This window comes from Anolis carolinensis, unplaced genomic scaffold (assembly GCF_035594765.1).
Source record: "Anolis carolinensis isolate JA03-04 unplaced genomic scaffold, rAnoCar3.1.pri scaffold_10, whole genome shotgun sequence".
Lineage (NCBI taxonomy): Eukaryota > Metazoa > Chordata > Lepidosauria > Squamata > Dactyloidae > Anolis > Anolis carolinensis.
The window spans coordinates 19,548,526-19,572,735 of NW_026943821.1; the positions used below are offsets into that span (position 1 = coordinate 19,548,526).

A 24,210-nucleotide genomic window follows, 5' to 3' on the forward strand; every position below is an offset into this window, starting at 1 on the left:
TTGCAACCCCGAGTTTTAGAAAGAGGGTTTCCACTTGAGTCAAGGAGGAGGAGGGATTGGACAAGGCCTCAGGCCTAAAAAGGGGAGGACCCCTCCATTCACCTTGGCAACCCAAGACCCCCCACCCTTTTTTACAGTGTACCTTTGCCCCAAACCGGACCAAGACCAGAAACGCCAAGGATCAAAAAGAGTCTCTTGATGCCAAAGGGGTGTGTTGATTTGCATGGCTTTCCTTTAATTTCCAAGGCAAGGATCTGTGGGCGCCTTGTTTCCTTGGCACCGAATACAGAGAAGGTCTGTGTTGTTGGGGGCTCGGCCAGGGCATGTTTGCGTTCGCTTGGCCAGGCCTCTTCTGCGGCTTCAAAGTCCAGAGTGTGAGGCTGAGGTCAGGCCAAACCCATGCACTACTTGCATTCTCCCAGAGCAGTCAGTCTATGTTCTTTGCCCCCATACAGTAGTGTTTTTGGAGAGGTCCTCATATAGTCTTATTGGGGAGTGAGTCCTTGCTTCCTTTCCCCCCTAAAATGCAGCTGCAACCCAGACCCAGGCCTTCAGTGGCAGCCGCAGGACTTGACCACCATGTTGCGGTGCTTCTTGAGGATGACATTGTTGTTGCTGTCATAGTAGAGGACGGAAGTGGCGCTGAGCTTGGAAGGGGCGCAGCAGGCCTTGGGCACCGCATCTGGCTTCATCAGATGGACCTGCGGGAATCGGAAACACAAAGGTTAAGGGTGGGAGACAGCCCAGGAAAGGCTCTCAGATCCATAGTTTTCCTTGGGACTGTTGTACTTCAACAATCACAGAGTCCTAGAGTTGGAAGAGCCCAAAGGTCATCCCACCCCACCTCTCTAAGATAGATAAAATAATAAAAGCACAAGAATACAAAAAAGCAGATTTTAATAATATATCTCACTAAAACTAAACAGCTCTCTGACCAGCAACTATGACATACTGCAAAACTAAATCTAAAACAAATTCAATAACCTATTATTAATCAGCATTAGTATTTATATCCTGCTTATTCATTGGATTGCTTTTGCATTCCTGTCTGGATCATTTATTTTCCAATTAAATTTCATTTATATTCATTCCTTCCCCTTTTCATGTCTGTTTTAGATTATATACCTTTGACATAACTGTTTTAGGCTTCTTTTACTTGCAGAGTGCCAAGTACATTGATAGAACGATATAGCGGTAAATAGATGATGGTGATGGTGATGATAGTAAGTTTTAAGAGAGAATGGTGTTCTTCTCTGTCTAAAAAGTATCTGTTTTCTCTGTTTGGATGAGGAATAGGTCTCAACCCTGAAGACTAAATACATGCCACCAGTCATGACTTGAAGAAATGGGGAATAAAGCTTCAAAGGAGTGTTTGTTTCTATGAGATGGCAAGTCGGCTTATGTAGGAAGGATCTCCTTAGAGAGGAAGTCATTTGCAAAAACATTTATCCAAAAAATGTGTAGCACCTTGAGTTTATACTGGAAGCCCTTTCAAGCCCAATGAGGAATTTAAGAGGCCAGCAAAGGCTTGGCTGTAGGGGACATGCAGTGCGGAGGGAGGTCACATTTATATCAATTAAATCTCTGAAGGAGGAGTGAAAAAGCATGAGGCATCAGGAACATGAAAGAATGAGAAAACGGAATAAAAACAATATTTCCTCATTTCCCTCCTTAGCTGCCTTTAATCTAATTAGAAAAAACACCCTTCATTGATGCCAAAGGAGGCTTTCAAAGTCTCATTGCTGTATGTTTAAAGATGTTTTGTTTTTTGGGGGGAGGGGTATTGAAGTCTTTTTTACACACTACACAATGGTAGCACTTAAATATCCCTTCAATTGCATCCTACAGAGGGCTTGGATTTGTAGTTTTGTGATGCTTAGACTTTTCTGACAGTTCCTCCAATGCAGCAGTTCCCAAATATCAGTCTTCCAGATGTTTTGGACTTCAGCTCCCAGAATCCTTAATGCTTGGCCAAGCTCATTGAGGCTTCTGGGAGTTGAAGTCCAAGAATTAAAGTTTGGGAATGAATGATCTAGTTTTACATGTCCACAGCACAGGTATATGCGTACTGCATATAAAATAGGTATAAAAACCAAGCATTTCCTGATAATAAACCAGCATTCCCAAGGCTTGCTAAACAGGCCGATTTCCCTTTTCTGAAGTACAGCTTGAAGCATTTCCTGCAGCATCCATGGTAAACAATGTACATTTTGTGGAAACGTGTTGCGTTCAGAAACCTTTGGATGTTGACAATTTTTTGTGGCCCCAACATGGAGCTCAGGGGGGCCCATTTGGGGTCGGAACCCACAGTTTAAGAGGCAGTGATCTAGTGCACCCTGAACTCTCTAACCCAGGATGTCATTTGATGAAACCATGGCTGTTAAAGTGGAATCCAAGTGCTATAATGGTGTGATGTGGAAGGGAGATAGTGAGCATCAGGGGCATTTGGGCATCATTTACCAAGCAGTGGAAGATGGTGGGCCCTTGGGGAAGGGGAGATACGCATGTGCCTACAGATGGCTGCTCCCATCATGAAAGGCACATGTGCATCCATGGCAACTCCTCTCACATGCATCCACAATCTCTCCTCGGCTTCCCTTATTTTGCTGAGAAACTCCATTACTGTCCTGCTATTTCCAGCCGGAGGATACTGACCAGGGACTGCAGGATGGCGTGGTTGGTGGCGTTCATGCAGGAGTCCAAGGGGAAAGCACACTCTCCATCACAGTAAAAGGCAGAGTAGCCCTGCGGTGCAATTACCCAGTCCTGGAAGAGGAGCAAAGGAACAGTGTTTTGGAAGGAGCCACACTCGTGGGCTCAGTTCTGGCAACTGAAAGAAGCTTTGATTAACAGTACGTATCTTCTTTTATCACAAAAGGCTCCCTCCTTGCTCTTCATCCATTGGCAAGTGAAAAACATTTCTTTTCCTACAGTTTTTTTTAAGTGAACAACTGCAAGGGATTTTAGTAGCATGCAGGCCATCTCCGAGTTAAACATATGACTTACATATGATTCCAAGTTAAGAATGGGGCTGAGACAACAAGAAGTGAGAGAAATCTGTCCCTTGGAAGGGAAATCTACTCCTGGAAGATTAATTATCATGGGGGAAAGTGGTCTCTGATGAAGCTTTCTCTGCAATCCTTGTTTCCACAACAGGTGCTAGTTGAAATGAAATTATTTTCCTGAATTAAAGTTGGAGGCACACTGCTCTTCTGTAACCAAAGAGGAGTCTGCCTGGTGTGTTTTAAAACGAGCTGCTGGTTGAATAGAGCCAAAACAAAAGATCATGCAGAGAAGTGCTGGGCACACTCCTCCCTGCCATGGCCTCTCTTGAGCACTGAGTGGATGCATGGACTCATTGTGTATGCTCTACACCCAAAGAACCTCTACTTTCACACCCAGGTCAACATGTCTAATCCATTAAAGATGGCTATGGTTTTGTGAACTATTGGGAAGCAGAGTCAAGCCAGATGGAAGTACCTATCATCCCCCTGCAGCCCCAGGGAGGGATGTCGCCAAAGAGGTGAAAAGGACATACTGACCAGCCATCCAAGGTCTCGGAAGCTGACATAGAGCTCATGCCTCCTGCAGACTGGCCTGCCTTCCGAAATGTGGACATCGTCTGCGGAAGGAAAGCATTGAAGGGCTTCATTAACAGTCTGGCATTTGCCAAAGGGACAACATGCTGAAAACAAGAGAAAGAATAGCACTTTGGTCTGATCTTAGGTAGAAAATCCAGAGGGTTTTGAAAAGGAAAGCTTGTTTTCTGCTGCTCTAGAGACTAGGATACAATTGATTCCGAATAACAGGAAAAGAGATTCTACCAAAACTTTAGGAAGCACTTCCTGGGCAGAAAGAGCTGTTCAGTTGTGGAATATGCTGTTGTCAGGGATTATGACAAGAGCCTCTCTTGTCATAATCCAGTGTGCCTCTGGAGATTTTAAAGCATAGACTGTATGTGCATTGTTTACCATGGACTCTGCAAGCCTCATGTCCCATCTCCTTACCTACCCAATGACCCTGGGAGCCGGTTGAGGTGCGAGAAGTTGTTTGTCCTCTTGTGCGGCCGCTTCCTCAGCTGCTTGACTGCTGCTCGCGGGACCCTGGCTTGGTTTTGGCTGGACCTGAAGAAAGTCACCAGGAAGGGCTGCTTGGAGCGAGGCCCTTGACGCCCCAGGAGGCCAGCCAGGCTGGGATCCACGCTCTCGCCTGCAAAACCAAGCACCAGGTTAACAGGTGTGTCATACAAAGTGTGCCACGGTTAACAAAGCTTCTAATAAGGAAACTCCTTGTCACAAAGCCTTTTTACATCAACCTGCCCCACTGGTTTAGGGTCAGGATAGCTTCCTTGGCATTAGGTGGAAAGAAGTAGTAGAGTTGGGTGTCATCTGCATATCGATGGCACCATACTCCAAAACTCTGGTTGACCTCTCTCAGCGGTTTATATTTTGTTGTGATTTAAACCGCCCTAAGCCATGTACTTTCCGATCAGAATTTTAACTTTGGCAAAATAAGTTCTTTAGAGTTCCATTACTGCAATTTGTCTTGGGCCCCATCCCAGGAGACAGGCAAAGCACTGATAAAATAAGTAAACAAAGGGCCACAAAGACCACATCCACACACACGTGGTCTTTTTCTGCACTAGAGCAATGACGTTGAGTCACTGAATAGGTTTCTATGGACAAAGGCCACTTGAAAGGTAGCTTCGGCCTTACCGTCCTCGGTCTCCACGTAAAGTCTCAGGCCTAGGTGGTATTTGCGCGTCAGGAGCCAATGATTGCTGGCTGCAGCAACGTCAAACACCAGCCAGCCCTCGGTTCCAGACCGGAAGTCCTGCAGGTCCAAGAAGAGCAGCTCCGCTTCCCTGGAGGGACAGCAGAAGACAGTGAGGCTTTGCCAGTTAAAGGTTAATATCTTGTAGAATTTAAATGGCATCGCTTTTTTAAGATTGTGAACTGCTTTGCATCTGAGTCAAGATAAAAGTGTCATCATTATCATATGCATCAACAGAGAGGGATGTTAATCCAACACCAAGGATACCAATACGGCTACACCTCCACAAATACAGGTAGAATCTATCTATCTATCTATCTATCTATCTATCTATCTATCTATCTATCTATCTATCTATCTATCTATCTATCTAATCTACCTATCTCATCTATCTATATTTCTCTATATCAATCTGGCTATATCATCTATCCATGTAATCTACCTTTACCTATTTATTTATCTATCTGGCTACCTCATCTCTCTAACTACAGTAGAGTCTCACTAATCCAAGCTAAACGGGCCGGCAGAAGCTTGGATAAGCGAATATCTTGGATTATAAGGACTCATCAAGGAAAAGCCTATTAAACATCAAATTAGGTTATGATTTTACAAATTAAGCACCAAAACTTCATTTTATACAACAAATTTGACAGAAAAAGTAGTTCAATACGCAGTAATGTTATGTTGTAATTACTGTATTTATGAATTTAGCACCAAAATATCACGATATATTGGAAACATTGAATAAAAAAATGGCTTGGATTATCCAGAGGCTTGGATAAGCGAGGCTTGGATTAGTGAGACTCTACTGTATATTATAATATACCAGCTATCCCATGTGTCAAACTATGTTGAATTGGTTGCAACTTGATAAAATATTCATAGGAAAACTATAGCAAAATATGCTGCAGGATGTCCCTCACAAGGATTTGCAGTTTAATAAACTTTTTCCATGTTTTTATGAGAGAACCAATTAGGAACATACATTGTGTTGCATAGTGTAATTTTTCTATAGCTAGATAGCTATATCATTATCTGGTTATATCACCTACCTATATCATTCATCCATCCATCTATCTGGCTAATCTGGCTCGCTCTATCTATCTGTCTGTCTGTCTGTCTGTCTGTCTGTCTGGCTCTATCTATCTATCTGGCTCTATCTATCTGGCTCTATCTATCTATCTATCTATCTATCTATTTATTTGCTACATTTATATGCCGCCCTTCTCACCCCGAAAGGGACTCAGAGCGGCTTACAAATTAAATTTACATACAATATTATATTAGCGTAGTACAATACTGGTAATAAATTACTATATTGTACTGTATCAATATATTGTAATATTATTAGTAATATTACATGTAAAATATAAAATATAATTAATATTATATTGTATTATTAGTATTATATCGTATTACAATATTATGAATATTATATGTATATACAATATGTTATAATTACTATATATATTATTATATAATATATAATATCTAATTATATATAATTAGATATATTATATCTACAAGCCATTGGGGTTTTTTTTCATGATAAGCAGTTGGAAATGATCCTGGTGTTTTCAGAACCCAGGGTTTCTTGTTGGGTGCCAACTCATGGAAGGACCCTATCATGTAGGTGTGTCTTTCTCTGGGCTGAGAGAGCATGACTTGCCCAGCGAGGGTTCAAACCTTGGCCTCCATTTTGGGCCAGGAGCCTGCCTTCCTGCGCACCTGTTGCGATGCTCCTGGATGATCTCATAGACGCTGCAGTGGAGGGTGGCGTTCAAAGGCCAGGCAAAGCTCGGTGTCTTGTAAATTCGGAACTCGGCAGCGGTGACCGACTCCCCGGTTGGGATCTGTGCCAGGTCGAACCGGAACTCCTTCCAGTAAGGCTTCTTCTGGTGGAAGATGTCCCGGTCCAGTTCCACTGCAAAGCAGGAGGAGGGAGGGACAAGGAAATACTGGGGTCAGAGCCATAGGGCCAGCACAAAAGTGGGAATGCTTTCCATCCATCTATCTATCTTCAGTCTCTGTGTGTGTCTCCAGCTATCTATCTATTACATCCCCAGTCTCTCTCTCCAGTCTCTTTCTATCAATCTCCAGTCTCTCTCCAGTCTCTATTTCTCTCAGTCTCTCTCTCTGTCTGCCTGTCTATCATACCCACCATGACCAACTTTAGGTCCTGTTGAGGTTTGGAGGGTATTGATCTGTGATGATGTGAGTTGTAATGCACCCACATCCCATCTGCATTTTTATGGGTTAATTCAAAAAAATCCAAAATCCAACTATGACTATTTCTAAAAAATAGCACTATACAATATCTAACCCGGGCATTGTTGGCTACCTAAACTGTTGTATACGAGATATATATATATATATATTACCCAAGAGAGAACATATGACTCAAATCCATGAATAATCCAATCTGCAAAGCGAAACCCGCAAATGTGAAGAGATGACGGCTTTTGTTTATTTAGGCCTCATTCTGTATTGATATATAAGAACCCCAAATGACAAACACAAAATCTTTTTTTAACCTATGCATAAAGCATCAATAAATAGAAAGTTAAAAGTTTCATAGTGAACTAATGACAAAACACAACAGCATATTTTTTAAAACAGACAAAACATTAACAAGCAGCAAGATAACATTTAATCAAGAGCTAATAACAAACACGTGTCTTTTTTTCGTTGGTGTGTAAAACCTCAACAAGAAGCAAGGTAAAACGACAGAATTAATTAATGACAAACACATCCGACTTTTAAAAAATCATGCATAAATCTTCAATATATAGGAAGACGAAATGTAATACTTAACTAAATTAGGCAAAAGATATAATAAAAAATAAAGTAAATAAAATTAAAAAGTAAGATTTGTTCAGAGGAGATGACAAATGCCTCCTTGTGCAATGCTGGAAAAAAACTAAAGTTAATTAAAAAGTAAGATTTGTTCACAGGAGTGATGGATACCTCCTTGTGCAATGATGGAAAAAAATTAGTTGCGCAAGTGCAAGCCGTGCAAAGTATTACAGACATTACGAATTTCAACACTATTCCAAGCATTTCCAGAGGGAGGAAAGGACATTTTTCCGCCTCGCAAGGGTTTGCAAATGAGGCTCATTAGCCGTGTGAAGAAATGGAAAACCACCCAAAGCGAACCCATGTGCAGTTTCTGTTCCTTGCCCTCTGTTTATGGGACGATGGAGATTTAAGGCAGCTTCTTCTTCATAGCTTTTGTTCCAAAGACTGTTTTCATGGATCGTCTCCAGGAAGGGGTGCAAATGCTCCTGCTTTGCTCAATATGAGAAAGGGATGTTTCCAAACCTCTTACTTAATCAGTAGAGATTTAAATGGGTTCTTGATGTATTTACTTGTCCTTCCTATTCATTGCCAGGTTTCCCCCTCCACTCCTCTGCATCTGCTTTCTGTTTGGAGATTAAGTATTAAGAGCCTGTTCAGAGAAGGATCAGGATAACTCTAGGTCTAGGATTCAAATCCTTTAAAGTTTAAGGAATGGTTGGAAAGATTTCTGTGTATTACCTAGACAATAGATTATGATGGCATATGATATGAGGAAAAGGGATTCCAGCTAAACATTAAGAATAACTTATTTACTGTAACAACTGTTCCAATAGGTTGCCTTGAAAGATGTTGATCTCTTCAGCTGGGAGTAACTTAGAATGGAGAGAACGAAAGTAGCATTAGGAATTATGGGTGCATCTACACTGTCAAATGAATGCAGTCTGATTCCGCTTGAACCCCCATATCTCATTGCTATGGGAGCAGTGAGACATGGTACATTTTAATATGTGAGTTTATAGAATTTTTTGCAATGTTTGTATGCTTTGACTGTGCTGTGACCCATTTCAAGTCACGAGGAGAGACGGGTAAGAAATAAAATTATTATTATATCATCATCATCATCATCATCATCATCACTTTGCAAGCCACTTTGCCTTCTCTGCCCAAGAGGGCCAGCACCTCCCTAAACTACAAATCCCATGATCTCATAGTAGGGAGCCATGGCAGCTCAAATGGTGCCAAACTGCATTACATCAACAGTGTAGATGCACCTGATGCAAGTGGTGCCTCAACTGGACTATAGAGCTCTGCCGGGATCCAAGAAGGTTTTGGCTCCAGACTCAGCTTTGTTTGAATGACTTGCTAATGAATTAACGCAGATGCAACAGCCTGAGGCTATTGTGGCTGTCAATAATAATGAGAGCAGAATGGAAGCCTTGTGGTGTCTGGCATTAGTTTTGTCTTCATATTTTCTACTTTTTTTCCTTGCTGTCCATCCGTGACCGTTGCTGTCCTTGCATCTCCTCCTGAGATTTTAATTATGCCTTGTGGCCCAACATGGTTCACCACAAACCCTTCTCCGTCTTGTTTGCAAAGAAACAAAAAGCCAAGGGTCTGGAAGAGTCGACAAAGCGTAGCAGATGCAGGAAACCCATTCCTCATCCAAAGCGACTTCCAAAGTCATGCCAGATTCATTTTACCTCTTTTTTCAACAGAGTTCCAATCTTGGTAGATGCAGTGAATGCTGTGGATGGAGCATATCTTGGTTTCAGTGCCTGCGACAAGGTTCCCCATGACCTTCTTGCAAACAAAATAGTCAAATGTGTGGGCTAGGCAATGCTACTATTAAATGGACCTGTAATTGGTTACGCGACTGAACCCATACGGTGCTTTTTTCCAATGGTTCAACTTTATCCTGAAAAAAAGGGACCACTGCTCTGCAAAGTTTTAAAGGGTTCATTCAGAGGCATAAACTCCTGTTCTTCTTGGCGAGAGTTTTGCAAATTATCCAGCAATCAGTGATGGCTGGCAAGATTGATAAGGATGATCATCCGCTCTGGCTTTTAGTCTGAACTTTAAAGGAACTCTCCTATATCAAGCAGTGTCTTCCAATGAGTCTGCTTAGTCAAGAGGGATTCGAACCTTGGCCTCCGGAGTCAAACCACTGCCTCAGATTGGCTCTTGGCTACTGGTCCTTGCAATGTGGCAAGAATTGAATTTCATTTTGTCCAAAAAATGCGCCCAAGTCTGTTTCTTGCCCCCAAATCTCTATAGGTCCGGACAAGGTTTTTGCCAATTTTGAGATATTTTTAGCATTTGTCTCTCTTTCTTTCTTTCTGTGCATGACATAGAGGGGGGGGGATTCCTTTTTATACTAAAAAGTACACCTCCACTGTAATTATACTAGCCTCCGCTGCTTTCGAGTGGCCCATGTGCCTCTTTTGGACTTTAATTAAAAGGAAAGGTTGGCATCTTTGAACCACATGAAATGTCTTGGGGCTCCTAAAATATATTCAAAAAAGACGCAGATAGAATTCTCTCCTAGTGCAAACCAAGACCCCTAAAATAAAACTTGCACTGAACTGGAAAGGAGAGCATTGATAGCAAAAAGAGTCCTATCCAAGTTTGTTTAAAATATAGAGTTATAGAGCTGGAAGGGACCCCAGAGCTATCTAGTCCAAAGATACACAAAGCCCTCCCAACAGATGAACATCCAGCCTCTGCTTATATACAGTAAACGAATACAGTTAAAAAAATACTCTCTGGAACTCAAGTAACCAGCCAAAGACAATAGGTAAAGGTAAAGGTTTTCCCCGACGTTAAGTCCAGTTGTGTCCGACTCTGGGGGTTGGTGCTCATGTCCATTTCTAAGCCGAAGAGCCGGCGTTGTCCATAGACACCTCCAAGGTCATGTGGCCAGCATGACTGCATGGAGCGCAGTGATAATACAGTACTTTAAATCAAAATTACAATAAAATCTTTCTTACTTTTTTGCAGAAATGTAACCAAAAGCTGTCATGATGATGATTATACTTGGCTACATTAAGTTTATTTTAATTTGATTTTTAGTTACTTTGTATCAATATGAATATCAAGCCAATATAGTTTGTGGGATAGTATAGCAAGGGATATAGTAGGCGCTAGGCCTACTTTTAATAATAACTCTCAGGCAACTAGAAATAACATTTATCAAATAATCCTCATGGTTAACATTATGGTGAAAGCCTTAAAGACATGGTTGTGCACGCAAGCATTTAATGAATGAGAACATTGATTTCACATGGTCTGGACTAAGATTTACGTATGAGGATTTTGGACGAATTTATTTTAACTTGGATATGTTTTTTAAATTTTGTATAATGTGTTTTCATTCTGTAATGTTACATTGTTTTTATATGAACTGTTGTCTAGTGTATTGTTTGCAGGCATTGAATTTTTGCCTATTTATTGTAAGCCGCCTGGAGTCCCCTCAGGTGAGAAAGGCGGGGTAAAAGTGCTGTAAATAAATAAATGTTTAAAATAAAACATTTTAAAAAAGAAACTACTTGCTAATCATTTAATAAACAGCCAGATACTACAACTGACCTCTCCTCTACTTTATTGTGACTTCAACACCACAGTTAAGTGCCAGCACAGGGGCAATGTAATCCTCCTCCTCATCTCTGGGCAGAAAAATAGGAATCAAAGAGCAGTTTCACTATATATATTTTTTTACCCCTGAATTATAATTTAGTTATAGATGACTTTTTTGACATTGGGAGTTATTTCTGATTTTAAGTAGCCTTTATTGAGAGTAAAATAACTTGGGGGACCTAAAACCTAGAGGGAAAATGATCCATGTACTCAAGACTCTCCTGGGAATTAAAGATCAGCCATTTTGTTTCTCTCCCTTGAGACAATCTGGGCATGCTCAGAAGGCCTTTAGCATCTTATTGCTGTAGAGTGAATAAAAATCTCTTGTCTACTTGCCTTCAACCTGGTGCAGATCTTCTTCATTTGGCTGTAAATTACTTTAATTAGCGTTTCCTGCCAGGCTCTAGCGAACTCCCTTTGGGAGACTACAGATTTCAACAACTGTGGATGCTTAAATTGGCAGGAAAGGGGGGGGGGGGGAAAGCCTCAGGTCAGGCAGCCATCTTGTTCTGAGCATGCCCAGTAGCTCATCACAGGAAAACAAAATGGCGGATGTTATGTGAGCGTGCAGTAGAATCCCTCAAGACTGCAAAACCAAATGACTGACAGATTATTCCAAAATCAACAGGGAGATTAAAAGAGGCAGAAAACAAACAGGTAATGAGGTTCTGGTATGGTAAACTAACTTTAGGGGAGGATATGAGGCCGAAATCATACGAGTGGGAAGGTGAGAGAGGGCTTTGGAATGGGTTTTTCCCTTGTAGGCCTCATGGAGGGATTGCCTCAGGCGATACCATACGGCTATTATGTTGTTCATTGCATAAAGGTCTGCAGTATCCCCATATACTTCCAGTGAGAGAGAAAAGCATACTCTAAGCTGAATTTGTGGGCAGGGAGGAGAATGTGGTTATCAAAATACTTATAATTGTACTCTTCAGTGCTTCTGGTTTGAACAACTATAAATGACTATAAATTTATAATTTTTTTATATAGTATATATGGAGATACAGTCATTAATTAATCAGCCCCAGAGGGTTTTTAATAATCTATCCTGTTTTTATTACGATTTTACCATTTATGTGTTTTAAATGCAATTTTTTGTCCTGTATTTTTGTTTTAATTGATATATTGTATTACTGTTTTATCTTTTTATAGTGTGATTTGTATTATGTTGCCTATGTTTTGTTCTATGTTGTTTGGGCCTCTGCCACATGTAAGCCGCCCCAAGTCCCCACGGGGAGATGGTGGTAGGGTATAAATAAAGTTTTTTTTATTATTATTATTATTATTATTATTATTATTATTATTATTATTATATGTGTGTGTGTATAATAAATACAGTAGAGTCTCACTTATCCAACATAAATGGGCTGGCAGAATGTTGGATAAACAAAAATGTTGGATAATAAGGAGGTATTAAGGAAAAGATAATAAGGAGGTATTAAGGAAAAACATCAAATTATGTTATGATTTTACAAATGAAGCACCAAAACATCATGTTTTACCACAAATCGACAAAAAAAAATCAGTTCAATGCACTGTAATGTTATGTAGTAATTACTGTATTTATGAATTTAGCATCAAAACATTGCAATGTATTGAAAACATTGACTATAAAAACATTGGCTACTAACAAATTGATTACAAATAAAGACAGAATTGCATAAAATGGACTTGCAGTAACAACATTGTCGGAAGTTAAATCCATAAAAAGTTCAGTCCTTGCTGTCTAGAGAAACAGCTGTGGATCCAGGCGGAGGCAGATTGCGTTGGATAATCCAGAACATTGGATAGGCGGAGGTTGGATAAGCGAGACTCTACTGTGTGTGTGTGTGTGTGTGTGTATATATATATATATATACACACACACACACACACAGATTTTATTTTATGCACAAAATTGCTAAAAATATTGTATATTATCCTATGAGAAGGGCCTCTGGTACAAATATGCTCTCTTATTAGAAATGCTGTGCTTGAAGCTGGGAAAAATCCCAGACCGATGGAGATGGAGGCTCAGAATACAGATTGCTACCAACGGAAATATTTTCTTAGCCTGGTGCCCAAGTAATGTTAAGAGCCAATAATAACATGGCTTCCTTTGCATACCATGATATAAAGGATGTGGGCAAAGTTTTCATTGCTCTGGGTAAAGAATGCTCTCTCCACTTAATCAGTGTAACCATAATCTTCTGCTATCTGTGCTGAGGTTTGTTCTGCTGTCTCAAAAAGGCAAAAACAAGGCACTAAACCAGATGCAGTTGACCCACCCGCCACCAGCTAGCAATTACATAGTCTCTAAGAGGTAACCGCGTAGCCCAGGGTCTGCCTTCCTGGACGCCCACTGGGTTGCTCTCACATGGGGCCCCAGTGTCCCACTTGCTAAAACAGACAGAGGGGAAGATGCCTCATCCAAATTTGGGCTCAGAAACCAATAGCAGAAAAAAGCCCCCACAAGCTGTAGAGACGGATTCAGCTTCCTATGCTGGCAGCTGCCTGCAGGATGGAGATGGTCATTGGAAAGTTGGGTGGTAGAGGCAGGGCTATTTCTTTTGGGCTTTTTAAAATTTGAAATATTATACCATGTAACAATATGAAAAATTTTCTGTCCCTGATTTGAAAGTGATATTTCCTGTTGAATTGTGCGGTACTTACCGTACTTTGAAAGTAGTTATACTCCAGAAACTTTGTTTTTTGTGGTTGCCACAAACTATGTGGAATTGGTTGAGACCCGATGAGATATTCATTGAAAAACTAGAGCAAAATGTGCTGTAGGATGTCCCTCCCGCAGAAACAAAGTTTTTGCAGTTTAATAAACTTTCTTCATGTTTTTATGATACAACGAATTAGAAAATAACATTTATAACCCAGGAACAACAATTGTGTTGCATAGTGTTATCTGAAGGCACTCCTTGTAATTTCAGCAATTAGAAATAAAGAGCATGCTGGAAGAGAAAGTGAGGGCAAAATGGCAACAGCTGTTAGTTTTAGTAATGCTGTCTGCTTAAAAGAGATTTAATGCATGACTTCATTTGTCAGCTGGAAAACGGTGCCCATAGTCAGGAGCCTAGCATTCAAAAATCACAGTAGCCAGCAGCCAAGCATTCAAAGCCGCACACACACACAGTGTAGGGAAACAAGATAGGCACGTGTCCAAATGCAATGTAGTTGCAATACAAGCCTTGGCTTTCTCATGGTAACTCCAGGCTGTTGTAATCAATACTTGTATTATCATTACATAAGGAGGAATCTAGTTCCTCTTCAGAGATCTTCAATGGGACTTGTTGACACGGGGTCCAGTCCTCCACAACCAAATGGCCACTGAGTGGCTAAAGGACGGAGTGGGGGAGAGCTCTATTGTGTTGCTGACCTTCCTGGATCTCTGCTTTATATGCAGCTTGTGTTAAATAATATCTTGGACCCTTTGTTGGGGAATAGAAGAATAGAGTAGGAAGGGGTGGGGGGAGGAATGTTGTAGGAAGCTTGGCTCACATTCTCAGGAAATAGGAAAGGAGCATGTAAAGAAAGGACCAGGTCAAGGGTTGAAATCACATGGCCCTGCAGGTGTTGTTAGGCTGCAAGTCCCATCAGCCCTGTCACAATGCTTGTCATTGTATTGCAGTGCTACATGGCTCTTATCCAGATGGCTTCCTATGAATCGGGGCGGGTTTTTCATTCCAGATTTCTGGAATAATAATCTCAAAGTTTCTAGGCTGTATTACTAGTCATCCAGCATGCTGGTTGTTTTTTTAAAGTATAGGCCTAAATAATCATCATGAAATGAACAGAGGCTTGACCATTTCCCAAAAGGGAGAGCTTTGGGAGCTGTCATTGTCTTTCTTGTTGGCTGGAGGAACTGCACCAATGGAGATCCTGCATGTTACCAAAACATTAATTTGCATTTGTGCAGGAGAAGTTCCCAACAAACCTAACCTAAAGTCTTCTTCACCAGACTGGCTGGCAGTCCAGACCCTGTCGTTCCCCCCTTCCCCCAGAGTACCCAGTGCCTTTCCTCCCTCGGACATAAGCAAGCCATTAAACTGGGTGGCTCCTCCAAGCATTCTGTGTTTTCCCAAAAATAGATGCCATGGACAGTGAGCAACTCCCAGAAAGACAACCTCAGCTTCCTCTTGGCATTTGGTCTCCGCGGCTTTGCGGTCAGGACAGGGAACGCGGCGTAGCTGCCACTTCCGATGGAAATCAGGGCGGCTTGCGCAAATCCTAAATTTAAAATGTTCTCAGAATTTCTATGGTGCAGTAGGCATTCTCATATGTTTTCCTCTTGGGATGTTACCAAAGGTAAACTCTCTCTGAAGGGAACAGGTGTGGACACTTGGGGAGTTTTTGATTGCTATTAGAGATCAAACTTAGTGCATGTTACAGAGAAGTTCGCTAGCACTCATAACATTTTATGTCAGCAGATACTAAGTTTTCGTCCTGTTGCTGCTCACCAATAAGCTCCCATTTAAGTTATATTGTAACATGATGCAAATGAGATTGCAGTATTAATATTTTTGAAACACAGTTGGAACCCCAAGATACCAATTTTTTTAAGTGAGAAAAAATGATCACTTATGCTTATGAAACAAAAACTCAAGACCAAAACAAAAACTGTACTTAAAATGTGGTTGGTCTTATATGAAAAAGCCGTCGCCATTCAGGATTTTCCAAAATCATTTGCTGAAATAGTCCTATTGCCTAAATCGTCAGCACTCAAAATAAATGTTTATTTGGACTACAGTTCCTAAACCGTGGGATTTCTAATCCAAAAATTACCCCCCCCCCCCTCCTCCCAAGCACTGTAAATTGCTTTGATAGAAGAATCTGCCTGGGGAAATTCACAGCAGGTTTCCAAGGAATCTCAGCAGAATCAGAAACGAGAATGGTCAAAGTGTTTTAGATGCTATTGGACGATAACTCCCAGCATTCCTTTTACACTGCCTGTGCTGGCCAGTGCTCATGAGAATTGCTGTCCACTACCATTTGTATGATTCCCACCTTGAGTCTCATAACCTAGAAACCTGTAGGTACCACAGTGCTTTGTCTATAGAGCATTGCCTTACCTCTTCCTCTCTTGGAGGTCTTTAAACAGGGATTGAGTGGACATCTTTCAGGGATCTAGCAGTTGTTTATTCCTGCTTGCAAGGGGGTTGGGCCAGATGGCCCTTGTAGTCCCTTCCATTGCTAAGGTTCTGTGATTGTACAAGAAGGTGAATGGGGAAGTCTGTATGTCTCTGGGCCAGGCAGTGCTTCCACCTGGCCTGGGGAAACACAGCCACTGATGTGGTCTTTCCCTCAATCTAGGGGGGTCACTTTTATTTTCTTGCTGTAGGGCAGCCCAATAAAAATGTTGCCATCTTTTTCTTCTAGAGTCCACCAAAAAGCACAGCTCTTTGAGTGACTGGAGTCACCACGGGGCTGACCCAAGACATTATGCAGCATAAGGAGAATGACAAGATGAAACCCATCGCCAGTTCCAGGTACAGACCGATTGAGCAGGCAAGTAAAATATATTTTGACTCATTATGATATTGCATCCTATGCTACAGTTGAAAGCAGAAGACTAAATCAGAGAGTGCAGGACAAACCGGTGGCCTACATGGAATAGGATTTTAGCTTTTAATAGTGTGCCCTACCCATCTGTTTACCCACTTGTGTCATTCCCTACCCCCAGTCTTTGGTCATGGTGTGCAGTTACTTGCCATTTTTCTGGCTTGTATTTTTGCTCATTTGGATGCGTTCTTTAGTTGACTTCTATTTAACATTCTCACTACTTGGCACCCTTTTAACTGCACATATCTGGTTGTGATATGCAAATGGATCACAAGCTAACACTGGTTTATGCATAGAGCAGCCCTCATTCCTGCCCGAGTTTTAGAAGGGACTCGTAAGTGTCACCTAATCCAACACTGCTAGTTCAGGCATCCACAGATCAAGTGTCCTGGACAGTGGACTGTCCATGTTTTGTTTGAAAACCTCCAGTGGAGGAGAACCCACTATCTTCTGAGATAGCTCACTCCATTGTCAAACAGACATCGCTGCTAAGTTTTCCAATTAGCATTATTGTGCATATTAATTACTGGGACAGGGACATGGGAGGGGAAAGGCAGCCTTCAGAGCCCTGTGTTTCAGACACCAAAATGGCATTTCAATTTCTGTGCATCTTCTTTACATCCGTTCCTGAATTAGGGTGAGTTACTTGTTGCACACCCTCAAGAGCAAGGGCCAATTCAAAAATTGCAAGTAAGGGATGCTTGTGAAGGAACAGCCAAAAATGTGCCGCTCGCACAACCGAGTTTCATGCAGTCAGCAGGTTCAGAAGCGCAAGAACCCGCTCGACTGGATTCCAACAGTGCCTCATTATTTGCAGTGTGGAACAGTGTGACTTGGTGTCCTGGGTTTAAGTGCTACAATACTATATGTTGAACCCCTTTTCCCTGCTGGTGGATATGAAAGAAGGGGTACAGTTCCCACTTTTGATTCCCTGCTCTGTTCTCACACCCACATTCTTTTTTCTTGTCTGATCAGCGGGGAACCTCAACTGTGTATATAGGGGAGAACTCATTGAATCCTCTGTGTTTCTTTGTGTTTTCCCTAGAGGCAATCTTCTGTGTCCTGGCTGGGCCATGCAAAAACAACGCTTTCCCCCAATGGAGTTAGAAACAGATGAGAAACAACATTTTATGGAAGCTGGGAAGCATTTTGTGCCCAGGCTTTTTGGGATGCAGGTAGTCATGAAGGGAGCATCCTGATTACCCAAAATTGGTATGAGCAAAGATAGACCCTGGGGCGGCATGTATTCCTCAAGGCTGTTTTGAACCCCCCCCCCCCCCAAAAAAAAAAGATTTTTTTTTTATCGTGTCAGAAGCAACTTGAGAACATATTGCAAGTCGCTGCTGGTGTGAGAGAATTGGCTGTCTACAGATATGTTGCCCAGGGGACACCCAGATGTGTTACCATCCTGCTAGGAGGCTTCTCTCATGTCCCCGCAAGTTAGAGCTGACAGACAGGAGCTCACCCTGTCTCGCGGATTCAAACCGGCAATATTCAGGTTAGCAAACCAACCTTCAAGTCAGCAGTTCAGCTGGCACAAGGGTTTAACCCATTGTGCCACCGTGGCTCCCCCAAAATAGATGAGCTCTCTTTTCCCTGGTCAAAAAAGGTGGTAAATTACCTCTTCAGGAGGTTCCAGGAATGGCAGTTCATCTTTTAGGTAATTATTAGGAAACTTAATTAGGGGTAGCCTGCAGCAAAATACAACAAAACCAACACAAGCACATTACCTTTATTGGTCCAACCCTAATGCAGCAAGTATCTCACACAAGCCTTCAAAGCTCCATTGGTAAATCTTACCGTTAGGCATTTCTCCTCTAATATTTAAGCAAAAATCTGCTTTTCTGTTTTTTTAACTTGGTCCTTGGAGCAGCAAAGGACACATCTGTTCTGTCTTCTATATGCCAACCCTTGACAGATATTTAAAATCATAGAATCTAAAGCAGTCATGGGCAAACATTTGCCCTCCAGATGTTTTGGACTTCAACTCCCATAATTCATAACAGCCTCAAGCCCCTTCCTTTTCCCCCTTAGCCACTTAAGCGGAAAAGGAAAAGTATTGAGGCTTTTAGGAATTGTGGGAGTTAAAGTCCAAACACTTGGAGGGCTGAAGTCTGCCCATGCCTAATCTAAAGCGTTGGAAGGGACCGTGGGCAAGTCATACTCTCTCAGCCTCAGGAGGACAAAAGCAACCCCTTTACAGACAAATTTTGCCAAGAAAACCCCATGATGGGTTGCTTTGGAAGTATGTGTGTGTGTGTGTGTGTATAAACAGAAGAAACCTAGAATGGGAAAAGATCCCCCAGGTTCATCCAGTCCAACCTTCTGTCCCTGGAAAGGCAGACAGACGGAGGTCAGGGAATAAGGGGGAGGTGCAGCCACGGCAGGGCCAGGGAGACTCACCCAGGTTGACGAAACTCATGACTGTGTCGGCAGCCCTCCTCGGCGGCGCCCAGGCTTGGGGTCTCCAGGGTCCCTGCTCCTGCCCTCCACCCTCCTCCTCTTCGTCTTCCTCATCTTCCTCCTGGCTGGCCATGGTGCGGTAGAGGTCCAGCATGAAGAGCGGCGCTGCAGCTGAGATGGGACGGGGCTGACGGCGGCGCTTGGTAGCCGGGGAAGAGGAGGATGGGGGCAGTGGTGGCAGGAGGGCTCTTCCTCTTGGCCGGGGTCTCCCTGGGAGGCCCAGCAGTGCCAGGATCTCGCGTTGCATCTCGCGTTGCACCTGCCGCCCGTTCAGTCGGCGGTGATGCGCAGGGAGAGGCAGAGGATGGCGATTCTGATGCTGCTGCTGCTGGTGGCGGCATGAGGACGAGGAGGATCGAGAAGTAGCAGCCAGCAGGAGCCCTGGCAGGAAGAGAAGGGGGACGAGCAGCAGCACTGCTGGGAGCCGCATGGTGAGGCCCTTTAAGCGGGAGGGTCTTTGGGCCAAGGGGACGGCCCCTGCCCTGCCTCCTCCAGCTGGAGACAGGTGAGTGAGGAGGACAGCTCCAGCCACTTGCCACTAACTATTCGACTCCTCCAGTATGCGGGAGAGGCTGCCTTGGGACAGGAGAGGGAGGCTGGCCCAGCCGCTTGGTTCATTCACTCACTCCGTAAGTAGGGAGGGAGGAGGCACTCCCGTTGCCCTCATTGCTGGCCCGCCCCATTTCAGCAAGTCCCTGGCCTGGGAGAGGAGCCCAGCAGAGCAGAGAAGCCCTCAGCTAGGAAGGGCTGATGTCACAGGGTAGAAGCCTCTCCTTCCCACTGTTCTTTTGCAGCTACAGGTGAGCCAAGCCTAGACTCCAGATATTGGGCTGCAATTCCCAGCAGTCCTGGCTAATGTAACCAGTGGCCAGCAATTTTTGGAGTTGACAATTCTATGACATTCGGAGAGCTGCAAAGTTCCTGTCCCTATCATAAGCCTGGAACGGGTTTGCGGCTGCAGTCCAGTGAGATGGAGAAAGGAGGCTCCTGAGAGGCAAATCTATGGAATGGTCAGAGGCAGAGCCACCCCATGAAGTACTTTTTTGTGTCAGGAGTGACTTGAGAAACTGCAAGAGCTCCCGGTAGCACAATGGGTTAAACCCTTGTGCCAGCAGGACTGCTGACTGAAAGGTTAGCAGATCAAATCCGGGGAGCAGGGTGAGCTCCCGTCTGTCAGTTCCAGTTTCCCATGTGGGGGACATGAAAGAAGCTTCCCATAGGATGGTAAAACATCCGGGCATCTCCTGGGCAACATCCCTGCAGATGGCCAATTCTCTCAAACCAGAAGCGAATTGCAGTTTCCTCCCTGCTGAGGGGTTAGGAATCTGCCCTGGGCCTCCTTATTGATGGGGAGGGAATTTGGCTGTTAGGTGGATGATATCCTATTGTGCCTCTAAATTAGAACTGTCCTTGCTTTGCAGATGGAAATGTTTTCCTTTGATGACAGTGAGGAAGTATTACACATTCTGAGAAGTTTTTGTAGAAAAACCTGGGTGCCTCTCAATGCCTGCTTTCATTGGGGCAGGCTTTTTGACAAAATAGCATACCTGAGTCATGTTGACATAAAGTTCTGCTCCCTTAGCAAATGGAGTATATTTTCCTCAATAACAGCTTTCCAGGACTCTGTTATCTTGTTCTGGGTCTTCAGATCATTTCTGACTTATGATGACCCTAAGGTGAGCCTATTATTGGGGTTTTTTGGGAGGCAGAATTTGTTCAGAGGGGTTCTAGCACTTATCTGTACCTTACCTCATTGATCTTGCAGAGGATTCAATTCTTAACCTAACACATCCATTAAAATTTGGAGGTCTGCGTCCGAGCTGTACAAGGTCCCAACCGAGGGTGGGAATTCTGTAGGTGAAGGTGCCCTTGAGCATGTTCAGAGCATACACTTTCACCGTTGCAGCTATGACCTGTCAAAACTACTTGTGTTGTTGGACTGGCTGGGGACCCATTATACCACCTCCTCTATTTTCCCAGATGTCATGCTGAATTCTGCGAGAATATCAGAGGCATGCTTGTGTTTGCTTGGGTAGCAGCCTCACAGCGAGCACTGGGAATAAAGTAGTAGACAATAGAGAGCAATTTTGGGTTTTGTTTTTGTTTTGTTTTTTGCTTAAGGCTAGCTCTATAGCAGTCCAAGATGGTAGTTATAGGAGGTTGGAGCCAAGTACCCGCAGAGTCTTCTATGCCTTGGCCAAGAGGCCAACCATCCCATTGTTTACAACTGATTTTTGAACAACTAATCTAAGCATGGTTAGCCCTGGTTATTACTTGGATGGGAGACCACCAATGAGTACCATGTTGTGCAGACTATATTTTAGAGGAAGGAATGGGCACGCCCTCCTGTTCCTTGCCTAAGAAAACCTTGTGGAAATCATGGGGTTGCCATAGGTGGATAGGCTCCTTGAAGGCCTGCACAAGCACAAACCACCACAGAGGAGGTCCCTGGATTAGTCTTCTCTGAGGAAGGAAAGGTCAGTAAGGATACCCACCCCCAGTACACACACACATTCCCTCTCAATCTGATGGTTTTCTATGCAGCACAAAGCAAGAGGCATGTTGCTTATTATTACTGCAAGCAATTTTAATACAAAAAGAGTATTTTCTTTTAAAACAATTCATTGGTAGAGCTTCAGGTTCTGGCTCAAATCAACCAACTGAGAATCACACAGCAATATGGTCAGTCAGAGCAAGGGAAAAGAGTACAAGGTAATAAATACAGGAAGACCAAGTAGCCCCTGCCCCATCTCTTCCCTCCCCCTGCTTTAGGGTCACACAAGTTTAGCTTTTTTTTTCATTCCTCCCTTTCACACACACCCCCAATAAAGGGAAGAAAAGTGGAGGGCGCATACAAAAGTGTGTGTTTGTGTGTGAGCGGAGGCTGGCGAAGGGGGGGGGGGGGGCTGCTGGTGATACACTTTTAAAAACTCCCAAGCGGCTGTGCGTCTTGAAGGCAGCTCTTCTCTGGAGCGGAGGGTCTCCTGTGGCCAGGCTCAGTCCAGAGGCAAGAGAATAAATAGGAAACAATGCAGTCCGCCACTTGTCACATAGCAGTCCATGAACTGAAAAGTGAGGGGAGGGGGGCTGTTGTTTTTGCAGCGGCTAGAGCGTATCCCCGTTGCTGCTACATTGTCAAACAAAGGGATGTGTGCCCAGGGTCCCTCAGGCCCAAGGAATCTTCTGGCATTTTTGGCAGCTTCAAGTTGAACACCTGCTGCCCCCTCCCCAAAGTACAGGATCAGTTATCCTTTTAAAAAGCCTAGCAGCTGATGAGGCGTTTGCACATTGCTATAAGTATACAGTGTTGTTGTTTTTCTTAGTGAGCTCCTTTAGTGGAACAAAAGTTGTGCAAATGTTTGTTCAAACTCACTCTGTTGCAATCTTCAGGTAAAACCAGGAATTCTTTTTTTTTTTTAGAAAAAAAACTGGAAACAGAAGCCCCAGGTTCCCTTGCTGCATGTTTTCTCTCTTTTTGAGGTATCCAAGATTTACACAAAAAAAGAAAAAGAAAGAGAGAGTTCCTTGAACACTGCTTGGATAGTCCTGTGTTGCTTTTCTCAATAACTTGCTGGGACAGCAAGTGAAACGTTGTTTTCTCATAACAATGTTTTAGGAAACAATCCTAAAAGATAAAGCAGGATAAAGCTCCTGCGCTGCACAGAAATCCTATTTATAATTGTTTAGTTTGTACATTTTCACATCCTGACCTTTTGCTTGTCTCAGTCCCTCCCCCCGACCCAAACGCAAAGAAGGTCACCAGAAGGCAAATTTTATCTACATAAATATTCACATGAAAATAGTAACTTACAAAAGAAATTAACAGAACAAAATAAGGCAGCTTGACAACTTTTTTTAAACTTTAAACAATATATATATATTTTCCATCTAGAATAAATATGCACCCAGCAGGGTGTTTCAATAGCTGGGTCCTTTCTCTTAATGTCAGTTTTGCCAGGCAGGAAATATGATGGATGCCATGTTATCTCCTAGCACCGGGCATTTTGGGGCTGACAGCAGTGTTGGCGGTAGGCGTCTTTTTTGTGATCGTCGGGATCTTGGAGGGCTTTGCCCCTGTGCCCCGCCGGGAGCCCCCTTGCCCTCCAGTAGCGCTGCTCTCGGAGGTGTCGGAGCAGGCAGACTGGGTCTCCAGGTCGAAATCCGAGGCGTCGCTGCCCCGGCGGCTGCTGGCCCGGCTACCAGCCCTACTGGTTGGGCGGCTGGTGGTCTTCTTTGGGTCTGGAAATATGAAAAGCAGGTGCTTAGCCACTACCACAAATAGGCAAATGGAAAATAGGGAGGGAGGGAGGGGAGGTAGGTTAAAGACAAAGAGGCAAGGAGGTTCTTTGGGGAGGCTGGCCTATGGGCGATCATAGGCACACCAGCACATAGGCCCCATGGGGAGGTTGGACATAGGTGTCTGTGTCCCATAGGTTGTCCAATGGCCAACTGGCCCATTGAGCCTCCCTGCCTATGTGCCTATGAACACCCATAGATGCGTAAAGCATGGGCAGCTTTCCAACCTGGAATCATAAGAGTTGGAAGAAAACACATCCAATGCTAGCCTATTCTACCATGCAGTGAAAATGTAGCGTGTTTCAAAAAGATGGACCCGATTGAAATCATGCCCACAAGTGAAATGTTGAGTTGTAAAGTTCCAGAGCATACCTGCCAGACGTGCTCTCACTGCACAAACAACCGCCAGGCTCAGTCATTTACAAGACTGAGACCCGGCAACATAAGGCCCAATGAGATGTTCTCTATTTTTGCAGTAATTTTTAAGATTTGTGTTTGGCTCAAAATAATTTGTTAAACATGATAGCTCATAAAATGATTGTGCAACATGTTGCCGTCGTAAAAGATACTGCTTTGAAATTGGGCCCTCATTCTGAAACGTCCTGTGCAATTAACAACTCAAATGCATTCCCTGTTTGTGGCTTAGGAAGCACTTCCACATCCTATTCTGTGTGGCCCATCTTCCACAGGAGC

General features: G+C 43.3%; 2 protein-coding genes and 1 long non-coding RNA gene across 23 annotated transcripts in view; 1 reads left to right on the forward strand and 2 right to left on the reverse strand.

Moving 5' to 3' along the window:
- Positions 1-210: 210 nt before the first annotated feature.
- On the reverse strand, positions 211-19,841 carry LOC100556733 (bone morphogenetic protein 8A). Its single transcript, XM_003227388.4, has 7 exons — positions 19,162-19,841; positions 6,502-6,697; positions 4,716-4,864; positions 4,012-4,209; positions 3,543-3,622; positions 2,656-2,766; positions 211-701 (listed from the first exon to the last, which is right to left on the reverse strand). The coding sequence occupies exons 1-7, from the start codon at positions 19,649-19,651 to the stop codon at positions 552-554; spliced, it is 1,374 nt and encodes a 457-aa protein (XP_003227436.1). The 5' UTR covers positions 19,652-19,841; the 3' UTR covers positions 211-551.
- LOC134293871 (uncharacterized) lies at positions 11,683-24,065 on the forward strand. Its single transcript, XR_010000852.1, has 2 exons — positions 11,683-11,862; positions 16,576-24,065. It is a non-coding gene; the product is annotated as an uncharacterized LOC134293871 (long non-coding RNA).
- Positions 21,788-24,210, reverse strand: part of macf1 (microtubule actin crosslinking factor 1) — a 319,723-nt gene continuing 317,300 nt past the window's right edge. For all 21 annotated transcript variants that reach the window (XM_062962874.1, XM_062962875.1, XM_062962878.1 and 18 more), the window contains one exon: positions 21,788-23,460. In XM_062962874.1, coding sequence (XP_062818944.1) covers positions 23,204-23,460 — 257 coding nt within the window. In that variant the 3' untranslated portion in view covers positions 21,788-23,203. The remainder of the gene's footprint in view (positions 23,461-24,210) is intronic.

What these genes read in the sequence shown, in the direction of transcription:
- LOC100556733 (XM_003227388.4), bottom strand. Translation starts at nt 19,651, where the DNA reads ATGCGGCTCCCAGCAGTGCTGCTGCTCGTCCCCCTTCTCTTCCTGCCA. An exon ending in CATGAGTTTCGTCAACCTGG is followed by an intron (nt 6,698 to 19,161) that starts GTGAGTCTCCCT and finishes CCTGCTTTGCAG; the next exon opens with TGGAACTGGACCGGGACATC. An exon ending in TTACGTGGAGACCGAGGACG is followed by an intron (nt 4,210 to 4,715) that starts GTAAGGCCGAAG and finishes TTGGTTTTGCAG; the next exon opens with GCGAGAGCGTGGATCCCAGC.